This window comes from Austrofundulus limnaeus, unplaced genomic scaffold (genome assembly GCF_001266775.1).
Source record: "Austrofundulus limnaeus strain Quisiro unplaced genomic scaffold, Austrofundulus_limnaeus-1.0 Scaffold238, whole genome shotgun sequence".
Taxonomy (NCBI): domain Eukaryota; kingdom Metazoa; phylum Chordata; class Actinopteri; order Cyprinodontiformes; family Rivulidae; genus Austrofundulus; species Austrofundulus limnaeus.
Genome location: NW_013952640.1, coordinates 161,564 through 174,913, shown reverse-complemented (window position 1 = coordinate 174,913; position 13,350 = coordinate 161,564). Strand labels below are relative to the sequence as shown.

At 38.0% G+C, this 13,350-nt stretch overlaps 1 protein-coding gene across 2 annotated transcripts in view; it reads right to left on the bottom strand.

Annotated features, from left to right (window-relative positions):
• kcnh3 (potassium voltage-gated channel, subfamily H (eag-related), member 3) overlaps positions 1–13,350 on the bottom strand; it is an 86,723-nt gene that overhangs the window by 37,305 nt on the left and 36,068 nt on the right. For both annotated transcript variants that reach the window (XM_014020026.1, XM_014020025.1), the window contains exons 6-9: positions 11,288–11,445; positions 10,664–10,871; positions 5,888–6,244; positions 3,696–3,895 (exon numbers count right to left, since the gene is read on the bottom strand). In XM_014020026.1, the coding sequence (XP_013875480.1) occupies positions 3,696–3,895; positions 5,888–6,244; positions 10,664–10,871; positions 11,288–11,445 (923 nt within the window). The remainder of the gene's footprint in view (positions 1–3,695; positions 3,896–5,887; positions 6,245–10,663; positions 10,872–11,287; positions 11,446–13,350) is intronic.

The following is a 13,350-nucleotide window of genomic DNA, read 5'->3' as shown; positions in this document are numbered from 1 at the left end:
ATCATTATTATTATTATGCTGTATATACATGCAATTTTTTGTGTTGTTGTGTTTTTGTTATCTCTGTTTCTGTAGGTGTGCAGCCAAGATGCCGGGTGTGTTGTCTTGTGTCTTCTAGATATATATTTGACATATCTTCTAATCTCTCTTTCACTCTTACCCACTACATTTCACTTTTTTCTTCTTTATGGAAAAACAGAAAAAAATGCCACTTATGATGAAGAAATTAAGAAACTAAAATTCAGTTCTGCTTTCTGCTGAAGTGGCTAAGGAAAAAAAAAAACAGAAAAAATGCACAATGGGTGTGATTTTCTTTTTCTCTGTTGAAACACATTTTTGTGTCAAAAGAAAACACTGAAAGTTTTGTTCATTTCCATTAAACGGTTTTCAACATGGTTCAGGGTAAAACTATTATTTTTTTACAGAGTATTCAACGCCGCCAAAATTGAAAAGATGGCATTTTTGAGACCTCTAATTTTCTTTCTGTTATTTGTTATTAAACAAACCTTGTTTTTTACTTAAGTACTATGTAAGTAGAACACCTCTAATTTTTTTAGGTAATTGGCTTTCTTGGAAAAAGGTTTTTTAGCTTCAAAAATGCCTTTGAAACATTTTAAAAGGTGGAAAAATAACCAATTTTACCTATTATCACAGGTCTATATGGGTGCTGGTCATAAAATTATAATATCGTGAAAAAGTTTATTTATTTCAGTAATTCCATTCAAAAAGTGAAACTTGTATATTATATTCATTCATTACAAACAGACTGATATATTTCAAACGTTATTTCTTTAATTTTGATGATTATAACTGACAACTAATGAACACCCCAAATTGAGTATCTCAGAAAATTAGAATATTGTGAAAAGGTTCAATATTGAAGACACCTGGTATCACACTCTAATCAGCTAATTAACWCAAACCACCTGCAAAGGCCTTTAAATGGTCTTTCAGTCTAGTTCTGTAGGCGACGCAATCATGGAGAAGACTGCTGACTTGACAGTTGTCCAAAAGACCACCATTGACACCTTGGACAAAGAGAGCAAGACACAAAAGGTCATTGAGCTCTGTGTCCGAGCACACTAATAGAGAGGCGAAGGGAAGGAAAAGACGTGGTAGAAAAAAGTGTACAAGCAAGAGAGATAACRGCACCCTGGAGAGGATTGTGAAACAAAACCCATTCAAAAATGTGGGGGAGATTCACAGAGTGGACTGCAGCTGGAGTCAGTATTTGAACTACCACACAGACATGGGAAGACATGGGTTTCAGCTGTCGCATTCCTTGTGTTGAGCCACTGTTGAACAAGAGACATCGTCAGAAGTGTCTCACCTGGGATAAAGAAAAAAAAGGACTGAACTGCTGCTGAGTGGTCCAAAGTCATGTTCTCTGATGAAAGTAAATTTTGCATTTCCTTTGGAAATCAAGGTTCCAGAGTCTGGAGGAAGAGAGGAGAGGCACAGAATCCACATTGCTTGAGGTTCAGTGTAAAGTTTCCACAGTCAGTGATGGTTTGGGGTGCCATGTCATCTGCTGTTGTTGGTCCATTGTGTTCTCTGAGGTCCAGGGTCAACACAGCCTTCAACCAGGAAGTTTTAGAGCACTTCATGCTTCCTGCTGCTGACCAACTTTATGGAGATTCAGATTTCATTTTCCAACAAAACTTGGCTCCTGCACACAGTGCCAAGGCTACAAGTTTGTTGTTTAACTAACTTCAAACAGTAGTGATAAAAATACAAACCCAATCACAGAAATACTTTTATTCTGAAAGGGTTAAACTGGAAGTATCACAAGTTAGAGTTAACCCTATATCCGGGGTTTGGATTGGCTGATTTGCCACCTTTAAATTAAACCAATAGAAAAACAACAGATTTGTATCAGTTCCACCAGTCTTGAACTGGAAGGAAACAAGATATAGGCTGAGTTATACTTGCGCTTTGGTCCGCGGGCTTGAGCGCGAGGAGTGCACGTGCACTAAGCCGTGCGGCTTCTATGTTTATAGTTTTGCCGCTGTGTTTATAGTTGACGCGCGGTGGCGCGCGGCAAAGTGCTGTTCTGTTACGGACCAGCAGGTGGCAGTACGCTTTAAAACCTGTACATAGGTTGTAAGAAACAGGTATAGAAGAAGAAATGTATGACGTCACACAACTTTATTTCGTTTCTATTTTATTCATTCATGTTCTTATTTTAATTTTGAAGTTGTTGGTTGTTTTTTTTTCTAACTAATTGTGGAGCTATCTGCCACATTTGCCCTTGCTGCCTCCAGTTTTGGCCTTGAACCTTTAGTTTTTAAGTCTATTTTAATGATGTTAAATAAAATGAAACTACATTGAAATATCCACTGCAACTTTCCTTCTCAGTTTTGTTTGCATATTGTCTTATTCTCAAAGTCATCAACAGTTTCACTCTATAAAATTAAGTACGAATCAGACTTTTTTATAAGTGTAAGAATATTTGATGTTTTATACATTGAAAACCTCAAACGGTATTGTAAATATAATTCCCACCATGAATCAAAATAAAGCTTTGCTGCCTCACAGGCAGTACTCCCAAAATTTTAATGTTGTTATTCAAGTTTTTTTTATTAGTACTGATCAAAAGAGTAATACATTTTTAGGTTTATTTTTCAGATGAGTAAATTTGCTTAATACATTACTAGAACATGTAATTCATTCTTCCAAGCCTTTCTACACACAGATTCATGTTTCTGCATCGCTTCAGTGATCTCCTTCCAAACATTCTGTGCCATTTGAACATCTTTATGATCTCTCATTGAGGGATCATATAAATGCTGGTACATCCGGATAAGTAAGCAGCTTCGCGTCGTCAACGGCGCACACACTAGCCTTTGCGGAGTTTCAAAAAATCGGAGGGGCACGACACGCGCCAAAACGGCGCATGGGGCCAAAGCGCAGGGGCGGGGACGGCGCTATTGCGTCACTTTTGGCGCACACACCCTCACTCCCTGCACGACGTGTCGAGTATAAATCTAGCTTGAGTGTTAACATCCCTTAATTTCTTATCTATTCAGCAGTTTAGCTTTAGCGGAGCTAAGATTCTTGTTTGACAGATTAGTGGTTAGTGAAGCTAACATTTTAGTTAGTTGTGCCCACTCTTGCAAACTTAATTTTAATACCTAGTTTTCCAAGTTTTGTAATGGGATTGCATCAAAAAATATAGATAAATGTTGGGGAAAAAAACGGACTATTTGATTTTTTTTAGCAAACTTTATTCAGACCAACAATGTACTTTTGGTTGTTGTGCTCTTGGAAATATGGTGATATTAAATTTAGTGCTGATCAAATTCCAACACAGCACTAGGACATTTTCCAGCAGTCTGACCAAAATCATCTTTTCCTGTGCTGACAGCTGATCTTCTGGAAGTTCCCGAAGGCAAAAAAATGAACGTTTGGGTAAGTTTGCTTCGACCAATGCAAGTGCAGTTATCAAAAGAAAAAATTTTACAACTAATTAAATGATTTGTAAACAAACATTTATTTAATTTATTTTGCATTTTGATTGATAGAACACTTTTGGTGCATTAGCAGCCAAAAGTTAGGGTGTTTTCAAAAATTACTGCACTGAGATCTCCTTTCAGGGGTTTTTTTTTCCAGGAAGTGCCAATACCTAATCAAATCAAAGCAAAAGAAAAACTGTTTTAGGTTCAACTGTTTCATTCAATGTCAGCCCCTCCTACCTCGCTGACGTCTATGCCGTTGTTGACAGACCAGGTGGTCTGAAAACACTCCATCATGCGCTGCTCCAGGGCCTTCGGCAGCCGATGTACACGGATGAAGTCCTTCAGGTCTTTTGTGCGGGTGTGGTAGAGCGAACGGCGCGAGTACATCCTCTGAATGATGGCCGTCACGTTACCAAAAACCACTGCGTGCATTAGTGCTACAGAGGAGTTAGACAGAGGTACAGAAGATTTCTGAGCAAGGTCAGGTCAACAGTGGGTCTAAGCCACAAGACAAGTTTGACATACCTGGGATTTTGTGTAAAACAAAACAAAACTGGAATGTAATAATTTCCATATGTAATAGACTCATTTTTTTATCCACAATGGAACATAGTGAACATATCAGATGATTAAACCCAAAAAATATGATTTTTAGAAAAAGAAAATAGTTTGAATTTCAGGGCAGCAACATTTCTCAGAGAAGACAGAACAGGGACAACAAGAGGAAGTAAAAGTAAGAGGTACATCTGGAGCAACATTTTGCAAAAAATTATCTTAATTAGCAACAGGTCAGTAAGAGGACTGGGTGTAAAAACACATTTTAGATAAACTGGATCTTTCAGAAGTAAAGTGTGCCCTTCCACAAATCAATGGGCCTCATGCAACCGTTCATACGCACAGATTTGTTCTTAAGTTGTGCGTTTGAGTGATTTAGGAGAATTTGTGGCATTCACCAATGTTTTCGTATTCTAAGATTTTTTTCAGATACGAACAAAATTCATGAGTGGTCCAGACCTGTTATATATTTTACGAGCAGTCAGTCTGCTGTTATCCAGACGGGTTTTCCTCCCAAATAACTTTATATTTTATTAGTTTGAAGATATTAATAAGATATTTTGAGTTTGAAGATATTTTGAGTTGAAAATAAATCACACTCCATAATTATGTTGACAATAGGCTATTCTGCTTGAATTAGAGTTATAATTTTAAATGTAATAATTACAATATAAATTGTCCGTCCGGCCGGCTTACCCGCTATCGGTTGCGGGGCCAGCAGGAGAAAGACCCCGCTCTCCCCAGCGACACCTTCCAGCTCGTCCTGAGGGACTCCGAGACGTTCCCAGACCAGAGGGGATACATAATCCCTCCAGTGAGTCCTGGGTTTTCTCCAAAGTGTCAGACTTATTTTGATAACATTTTAAAATGCTTATTTCAYACCCGCATCTGAGACCACCACAACGGTGTGTCTTCTGAATAAATGAAAATGATTTAACACAGTTGTTTATACTTTTAGCAGCTCTTTTTATTCCACAGCTGACCTGCTAAAAATGACAGATTTTCTTTTCTGGATCTCTGACAGACGGACTTCAATCTCTGAACTCGTAAAGTTCTTCTTTTTAATTTTCGCTGTCATTTTTCATGAATGAACACTTCCTTGTATCTGAGGCAGGAAACATAGCCTTATATGGTGTTTTTGGGGTGGTAATTATGCTAATCTCCTCTCGCGTGCACGAGCAGCTGGATACGAACAGGTGTAATTTATGCAGCTCATTTACACACTTTTCCTGAAGATAGAAGAGTTTGTTGAATCTGACGTGACATGTTCGTACGAACCCTTCGAATGAACAAAAGTAAGAGAAATTTAGGATAAGAATACGAACATGTTCTTGCATGAGGCCCAATGTCTGTGAACAGCTCACCATGCCATCTATAAATGTTGCTTAAAGCTCTATCATGCAAAGGAAAAGCCATATGTTAACATTATTCAGACTCATTCTGTGGTCAAAATAAGTAAAATTTTTAATTGAATGTGGACTCCATGTAAGCTCCATCCTCTAGCACCTTGTTAGTGCACAGTTTAAAAGCCTGCCTCTCTGATGGTATAGGGGTTCATAAGGGCTTCTAGGATGGGTAGCTTACCATCTGGATAGGCTACACCAGTGGTGAAAAGTTTCAGAATATATGCTCCTATCCAGATGTATTTTTCAGCAAAGGCCCTGCATGTTTCAGCAAGACAATGCTAAACTTCACACTGCACCCAATACAACTACATGGATTTTCACTAAAATTGGTACAATTTCTTATGTTGAATATGTTCTCTTGTTAATACGTTGTACATCTTAATAAATGTTCCACAAAGTTAAAAGCTAAATCCAAATGATTTCTATGGTTTTGCTGAAGAATGGTTTGTGCCTTGGACTTTAACTTACCTCCAATCAACATGGTACAAATAGAAAAGATCTTCTCAGAGTCGGTGTTGGCCGAGACGTTGCCGAAGCCCACACTGGTCAGGCTGCTCAGGGCGAAGTACAGAGATGTCACGTAGGAGCTCCGGACGGACGGCCCTCCGCTCAGCGTCATGCCCGAGCCATTCAGCGCCCTCGCTCTGGTCCTGCCGCCTGAGCCCACCGAACTGGTCCCGTTCAACCCGGAGCTGTTCCACTGGCTGTAGTTAACCAGCCCTGCCGTCACACCACCCTGAGGAGAGTCCGGTACTCCCAGCAGGGAGGTCAGTGGTGTCAGGAAGTATGGAGTTCCCAAACGCTTGGCCAGTTCATGGAGCCAGCCTGGTGAGAGAACAGTCCAGAGAAGTTTGTCAGATTAATCAGAATGAATCTTTTAGGTGACTTTTCTAGTACTAGTCCATATTTTTATTTATTTATGCATGGTGCAAGGTTTTCAATTTTTAAAACTGTTTTGACTCCATATTTTTCATTATTTTAATGCTGCTGAACTCTTTATTTTATTTACAGTTATTTCACCAGGCAAATCCCATTGAGATCGCAGATCTCTTTTGCAAGGACGGCCTGGGCCTGAAGGCAACCTGTTGTACATATTTTTGTGCAAATCTGAAGTGCTGATATAAAATTTAAATAAAACACATCCAAAACATGAGACTGTTTTCAAACTTCTTCTGTTTTTTTTTCTAATTATTTTCCTAAGAAGGAAAGTTCAGTGACCCTTGACCTCCATACACAGGTGACTTCAATTATGAGAAAGGGTATTTAAGGGGAGCAATAGTAAGTTTTTCTCCTCTTTGCATCTTCTCTGAAGAGTGGCAGCATGGGAGTCTCAAAACAACTTTCAAATGAGCTGAAAACAAAGATTGTTCACDGTCATGGTTTAGGGGAAGGATACAGAAAGCTATCTCAGAGATTTCAGCTTTCAGTCTCCACTGTGAGAAACATTGTGAGAAAATGGAGGACCACAGGCACAGTTCAAGTCAAGGCTGGAAGTGGCAGACAGAGACAAATCTGGAATAAACAGAAGTGAAGGATGTTGAGAACAGTCAGAGTCAACCCACAGACCAGCACCAAAGACCTACAACATCATCTTGCTGCTGATGGAGTCACTGTGCATCATTCAACTATTCAACACACTTTACTCAAGGAGATGCTGTATGGGAGAGTGATGCAGAGGAAGCATTTTCTCTGCCCACATCACAAACAGAGCTGCTTGAGGTTTGCTAAAGCACATTTGGACAAGTCAGCTTCATTTTGGAATAAGGTGCTGTGAACTAATGAAACTAACATAGAGTTATTTGGGCAGAACAAGGGCCGTTATGCATGGAGGAAAAAGAACACAGCACTCCAAGAAAAACACCTGCTACCTACAGTAAAATGTGGTGGTGGTTCCATCATGCTGTGGGGCTGTGTGGCCAGTACAGGGACTGGGAATCTTTTTAGAGTTGAGGGACGCATGGATTCAAAACCAATATCAGCAGATTCTGGAGACCAATGTCCAGGAATCAGTGACAAAGCTGAAGCTGCTGAAGCCGGGGCTGCATCTTCCAACAAGACAACCACCCTAAACACTGCTCAAAATCTACTAAGGCATTCATGCAGAGGAACAAGTACAACGTTCTGGAATGGCCATCTCAGTCCCCAGACCTGAATATTATTGACAATCTGTGGTGTCACTTAAAAAGAGCTGTCTGTGGTTGGAAACCATCAAACCTGAATGAACTACAGATGTTTTGTAATTAAAAATGGTCTAAAATACCTTCAGCCACAATCCAGACTCTCATTAGAAGCTATAGGAAGTGTTTAGAGGCTGTTATTTCTGTGAAAGGAGGATCTACTAAATATTGAGTTATGGTTTTTTTATGGTGCCCAAATTTATGCACCTGCCTAATTTTGTTTAACCAATTATACACACTTTCTGTAAATCATATAAACTTCATTTCACTTCTCAAGTATCACTGTGTTTGTCCTATTTTACTGATTTTTTTCGAAACAATCAATGATTTATAAAGGTAAATCAGGAAAATTAACAAGGCTGCCCAAACTTTTGCACCCCACCGTACTAGTCATATTTCAGCACTGTTGTGGGTCTTTGTTCAGATCCTGATTAGCCTTCCTGCTTTTATCAAATTTAAGATTTAAGTTGAGTCTCTTTGTTCCATTAATGGATTTCTACCAAATACATTTTTTAAATTATTTTGTACAAAAGTGTTTCTGGTTTATTGTAACAAATATTATTTTCAATCCAGCAAACTGGTACAAATAATACAAATAACAACTAAAAAACTCAGCATGAAGTGCTTCACCTGAGATTAGATTCAAAGCTCCTTAATGAGTCACTTAATACTCGGCTGTATCAGAAACTGTTCCAAGACTTGTCCTTGAAGTGGTGACTACTCAGAGACTAAATGAATTGACGGTTCTTGTAAAAGGGGTGTAATTAGGAAGATTTAGCTTTCAGTAGCGCAGGGGTGTAGGCATTCACCTTCCAACCAGAGCGTTGCTGGTTCAAATCCCTGCCTGAATGCATACTGTCGTTTTGTCCCTGGGCAAGACACTTAATCTAGCTTCCATATGTATAAATGTTGGTGTGATTGTGGTGGTCTGGAGGGACCGTAAGTGCAGAATGGCAGCCACACTTCCACCACTGAGTGTGACTGAGGAGTGAAATAATAATAAGCATCTTAAAGCATCTAAAAAGTGACATAAAAGACTTACACATTATTGTTATTATATATTTGGTTACTGATCTGTTTAATATAACAGAAAATCTTCCCAATTATTCTCAACTACACTCAGGAGAAATCTATTGTTAAAAAACTTCTAAAAAGTACTTCTGAAAGCATATACTTCAGTACTTTAACTAAAGTAGTACTTTAACAGAGTTGCTTGTACTGAGTACTTTGTCCATCACTGTTTGCAACACATATTTTGGTGCTAACTGATAAGATCTCTGTTTAAAACTTTGGCAACAAAGTGACGGGTGATAGGCTTTCCTTCAAAGAACGCTAGCTCCTTTATTTAATTAAGATATTCAAAAAACTGTGAAAACTTCCCTTAAACAAGTAAAGAAAACACAGACAAGTTAGCTTTTAGTGTGACTCAATACTGAAGTCTTTTTATCTTCAATAAAACCTAATTTCCTTCCTTACATAACGGCAGTTAAGTCCCTTCATTTCTGGTGTTTATCTCACGTTTATACCTTTATTTAATGGAGTGTGTAGAGAAACATACAAAAGCAAATGAAATCTAAAAATAAAGGTTTGTAAATGCATTTCCAGCTGAGGATTTAAGATGTGCACATTAACCATGGGCGGTGGTGCTCTCCTCATCGGAAGGAGTTTCATCTTCCCAATTATCAGCCCTTTGATTAATGGTTGACCCTGGTTACCACCTGCACAGCGGCCCCCTTCTCTGGTCTACACCCTGTATGCCAGTGGAGATGTGGGGTTTTGTACATTTCTGGCCATTCGCAGCCTCCATCTCATGTTTTCTGCTTGAACTAAAATGAAAAGGATAGTCACACACACCTAACTGTGGTGTTGTTGTTGTTTGGCACCAGTGGGCGCGGTGGGAGCGGGAAACACATCGCCAGAATTAGAAGTGTTTTCTCAGTGGAAGGACAAGCACACATCGCACGTCGCAGGTGTGTCTTCATGTCTTTTTTCTTCCCGGTACTGGGTAAAATACTGCTAACGATCTGCGTTAGTCTCTATTTTTAGCAGTGGGGTGGGCTGTTTTTGCAGAGGTTGTGTAGTTGTAGCTAATCACATTTAGCAGCGGCCTAAAGCAAGTGCTGGGGGTGACTCTGAGCAACCACCACCAGATTTTAGATCAATACTTGTCAAATTAGCAGCCATTTTTGTTTATTCAGTTTTACTAGCTGTGGCAGCCATCTTGACTTGAATTGACTCATTAAGGAAATCTGTTGTTGATTACTTTCACTTTGGCTGAAATATCTCCAGTCATTTGAGATATTTTGCTAACAGACAGACAAACGCCCAACTACAAATGGCAAATATTAACAGAAAAAATAGTACAAGAAATTTATCATCTCTGCAAAATGAGGTGCAAATCAATTGAGTGTTGAATAACCCTAGTATGTTGAAGAATGTGAAATAGTTTAAGAATAGAAGAAACAGATACAACAGCTAAAAGCTAAAAGGAGCACAATGCAAATTAAAGCCAATTAATTGGCTAAACTTGATCTACAACTTCAAATTAGCTAAAAAAAAAAAAGAAAAGAAAAGCTAACTGCTAAAATTAGTAGAATGGTAGTTAAAAGTAGAGAAATGAAAAAAATGTAGCTAAACTGTAGGTGAAAGCAAAAAAGAGCACAGAAAGGCTGAAATTGGATAAATATGAGGTAAACATTCAAATTTGCAAAACAGAAGCTAACAGTAAAATTAGCAAACTGGTAGCCAGAACTAGTAGAATGGAAGCTAAAACTAGCAGAAATGGTAGCAACGAATATAAAGAATTTGTGTGGTACATATGAGCAAAAAAGAAAAAAAAACAGCAACAAAATGTAGCAAAACTGTAGCTAAAGGCTAAATTGAGGACAGCATTACAGAACAAAATGAACTAAAAGCTAAAAACCTAAGAGGTAAAACAATAAAAATTGCTAAAACTAGAAAAATATTAGCTAAAACTAGCAGAAAGGTAGCTATGAGCAAAAGGAGAGCAAAACTTATAGTAAAACTGCAGCTAAAAGCTAAAAAGTGTTTCAACAGCAACACAGACCTATGTCCCAGGACATGGGGTTGTTGCTTTGGATCTCGCTGCGCCCAATGAAGTACCAGACACAGGCCATCCAGTGGCCCAGCAGGGCGAAGGTGGACATGAGCAGAGTGAGGACCACAGCGCTGTACTGGGAGTACCTGTCCAGCTTCTGCAGGAGGCGCAAGAGACGCAGCAGGCGCACCGTTTTCAGCAGGTGTACCCCGAAATTCTACAAAAGGATGCAAATACAGCAAAAACGCTTTACCAAAGACCACCTGGAGGCAATTTTTACACAATTCTGCTTTCCATAAATTTCTCAGACACATTTAACTGGAAAGCATCTGCAGTTTATAAACACACAAACAGCCTAAACTCCTTACATCATCTGTTGGTCAAATGTGAATGTGCTTTGGATTGTCATAAATACAAGTTCTCATGCAATAACAAATTTGTGATATAGTGAGAAGCTAAGTATGTGAGCGCCTGTGCAGGCAGCATGCAGGGTGGTGGGTCACATGCATTCCTTCAGAATGCTAGCTTCTGTCAGTGATATCCTGATATCCTGCTATCACTAGAGACACGGTCAAAGACATTTCACCCCTTGTTGGTGGGTTATAAAAACAGTGCGTGCGTCGTTTAACTCACCACACTGATGTTGAAGGCGTACAGCAGGTCAAAGGGCAGCGCTGCAATCAGATCCACAAACAACCAGGAGGTGGCGTAGTGGATGCAGATGGAGCGGTCATCGTACACAACCTGACCTGACGTGCTCACGTAGGTCGTTCGAAAGTTTAACACGATATCTGGTTCACAAGCATGAAAGAGACAAATAGTTATTTTATTAACACAAACATACAAAATACAGATTTTAGATTCTTGTTCTGGAAGAAAAGAGCCTTTTTCTTTAGAAACATTTCAGCTATTTCAACCATTCACCTGTTAAAATGTTCAGCTCATTTAGGTCGTTACAGCTACAGTACTTGTTGAAATATTTCACTTTAAATTTTTTGAAAATGATCCTTATCCATAAGAAAATTTACAACTTTAAACTTTAGTAACTGTAGAATTCGAACTTTGGCTTTTAGCAACTAATTTTCAAAATGTTAGCATTTAGCTATACTATTTTTGCCAGACTCAGATTTTAGCTACTGGTTTAATAATATAGTTTTTAGCTGTTGTTTTGGTGGTTTTAGTTTAGCTTTACTAGTTTGTACTTTTAGCTTTTTTTTTCAAATGTTAGCTTTTAGCTATTGATTTGCTCTTTGTCTTTTATTAGCTGTTTTATCAGTCTTAGATTTTAGCTACTGTTTTGTGATGCGAATTCTAGCTTTTAAGAACAGTTTTCCTAATTTTAGGTTTTAGCTACTTTTTTCAAAAAAACATATCACTTTTAGCTGCTGTTGTAATAATTTTGGTTTGTAGCAGTTGTCTTGCTGTTTTTAGTCATTGTTTATGCTTTTTCTGTTGTCAAACTTTAGCTTTTAGCTACTTATTTGCTCATTTTAGCTTTTAACAGCTGTTTGAGTCATTTTGGATTTGAGACACTTGTTAATTTTAGCTTTTAGTTACTGTCTTACTGGTTTTAGTTTCAATTTGATGGTTTTAGTTTTGCTCATTTTAGTGATTTTAAATATTAGTTTTCAGCTAAATTCTTTAATTTCAACTTTTAATGATTGTTTCTAGTTTTTATCTAATGTTTTCTCTGATTTTAGGTACTATTTTTGCAGGTTTAGCTATAGTTTTATAATTTTAGTTTTTGCTTTGCTTGTTTACACTTTAACAGTTCAGTTTGAAACACTTAGTTTTCACACTGGATTTCTGTAAATATTTAGATTTTTGCTCTAACTGACATGGTTCTGTGTGATGAAAACACAAAAATATAATAATTCTGTGCATCATGTTGGTTCAAGTGAACACCCACTTCCTTTGAGATCAGTCAGGTCTCACAAACTCTCAGGTTGACCCAGATTACCTGCAGGGACAAACTGGATTCATCCAGACCTGTTTGTCCCAGATGGGACATCGGTTTGACCTGGTTAGTACAAACAGACAAATAAATCACACAGACAGCCAACAGCCTTCTTATATTTTAAAGAGCTATGGGTGTCATGTGGTAGAAAAATGGTAGAGCCTTTTAAAGTGGGCTTCTGTCTAAAGGTTATGAACAATTATCTTACCTGTTGCAGACAGTTGGTAGTATCTGTGTATTTTGGTAGGGTTTTTTGTGTGTTTGGGTTTATTTCTTTTCATTATTTTTTGTTTTTTAGTGATTCCCTCCCTCAGTTCAGACATTTAGTTTATTCACTGAGCTCCCTGTGTCAAGTCTGCATAAGTGGGTTCAAGTCTTACAAGAATTTAATTTTGACCTGATTGCAGAAAGGGGTAGTAACAAGTTACATTTACTCAGTTACATTAACTTGGATAACCTTTTGGAAAAAAAGGTACTTTCAGGAGTAGTTTTATTACACCTTACTTTTTACTTTATTGAGTAATATTATTATGAAATATTGCTACCCTTTCTTGAGTAAAATTTCTGAACACTCTACCTACTGTAATTAGCTTAACAAATGTTTTATCTTGAAATGCAGCAGAGACAGTACAGTTTATGTTGAGACTGCATGTTTTTACACAAGCTTCATTGTACTGATGTTATTTTCTATCTGCTGAGACATCAGGTCCAGATATATATACATACATATATATTATAT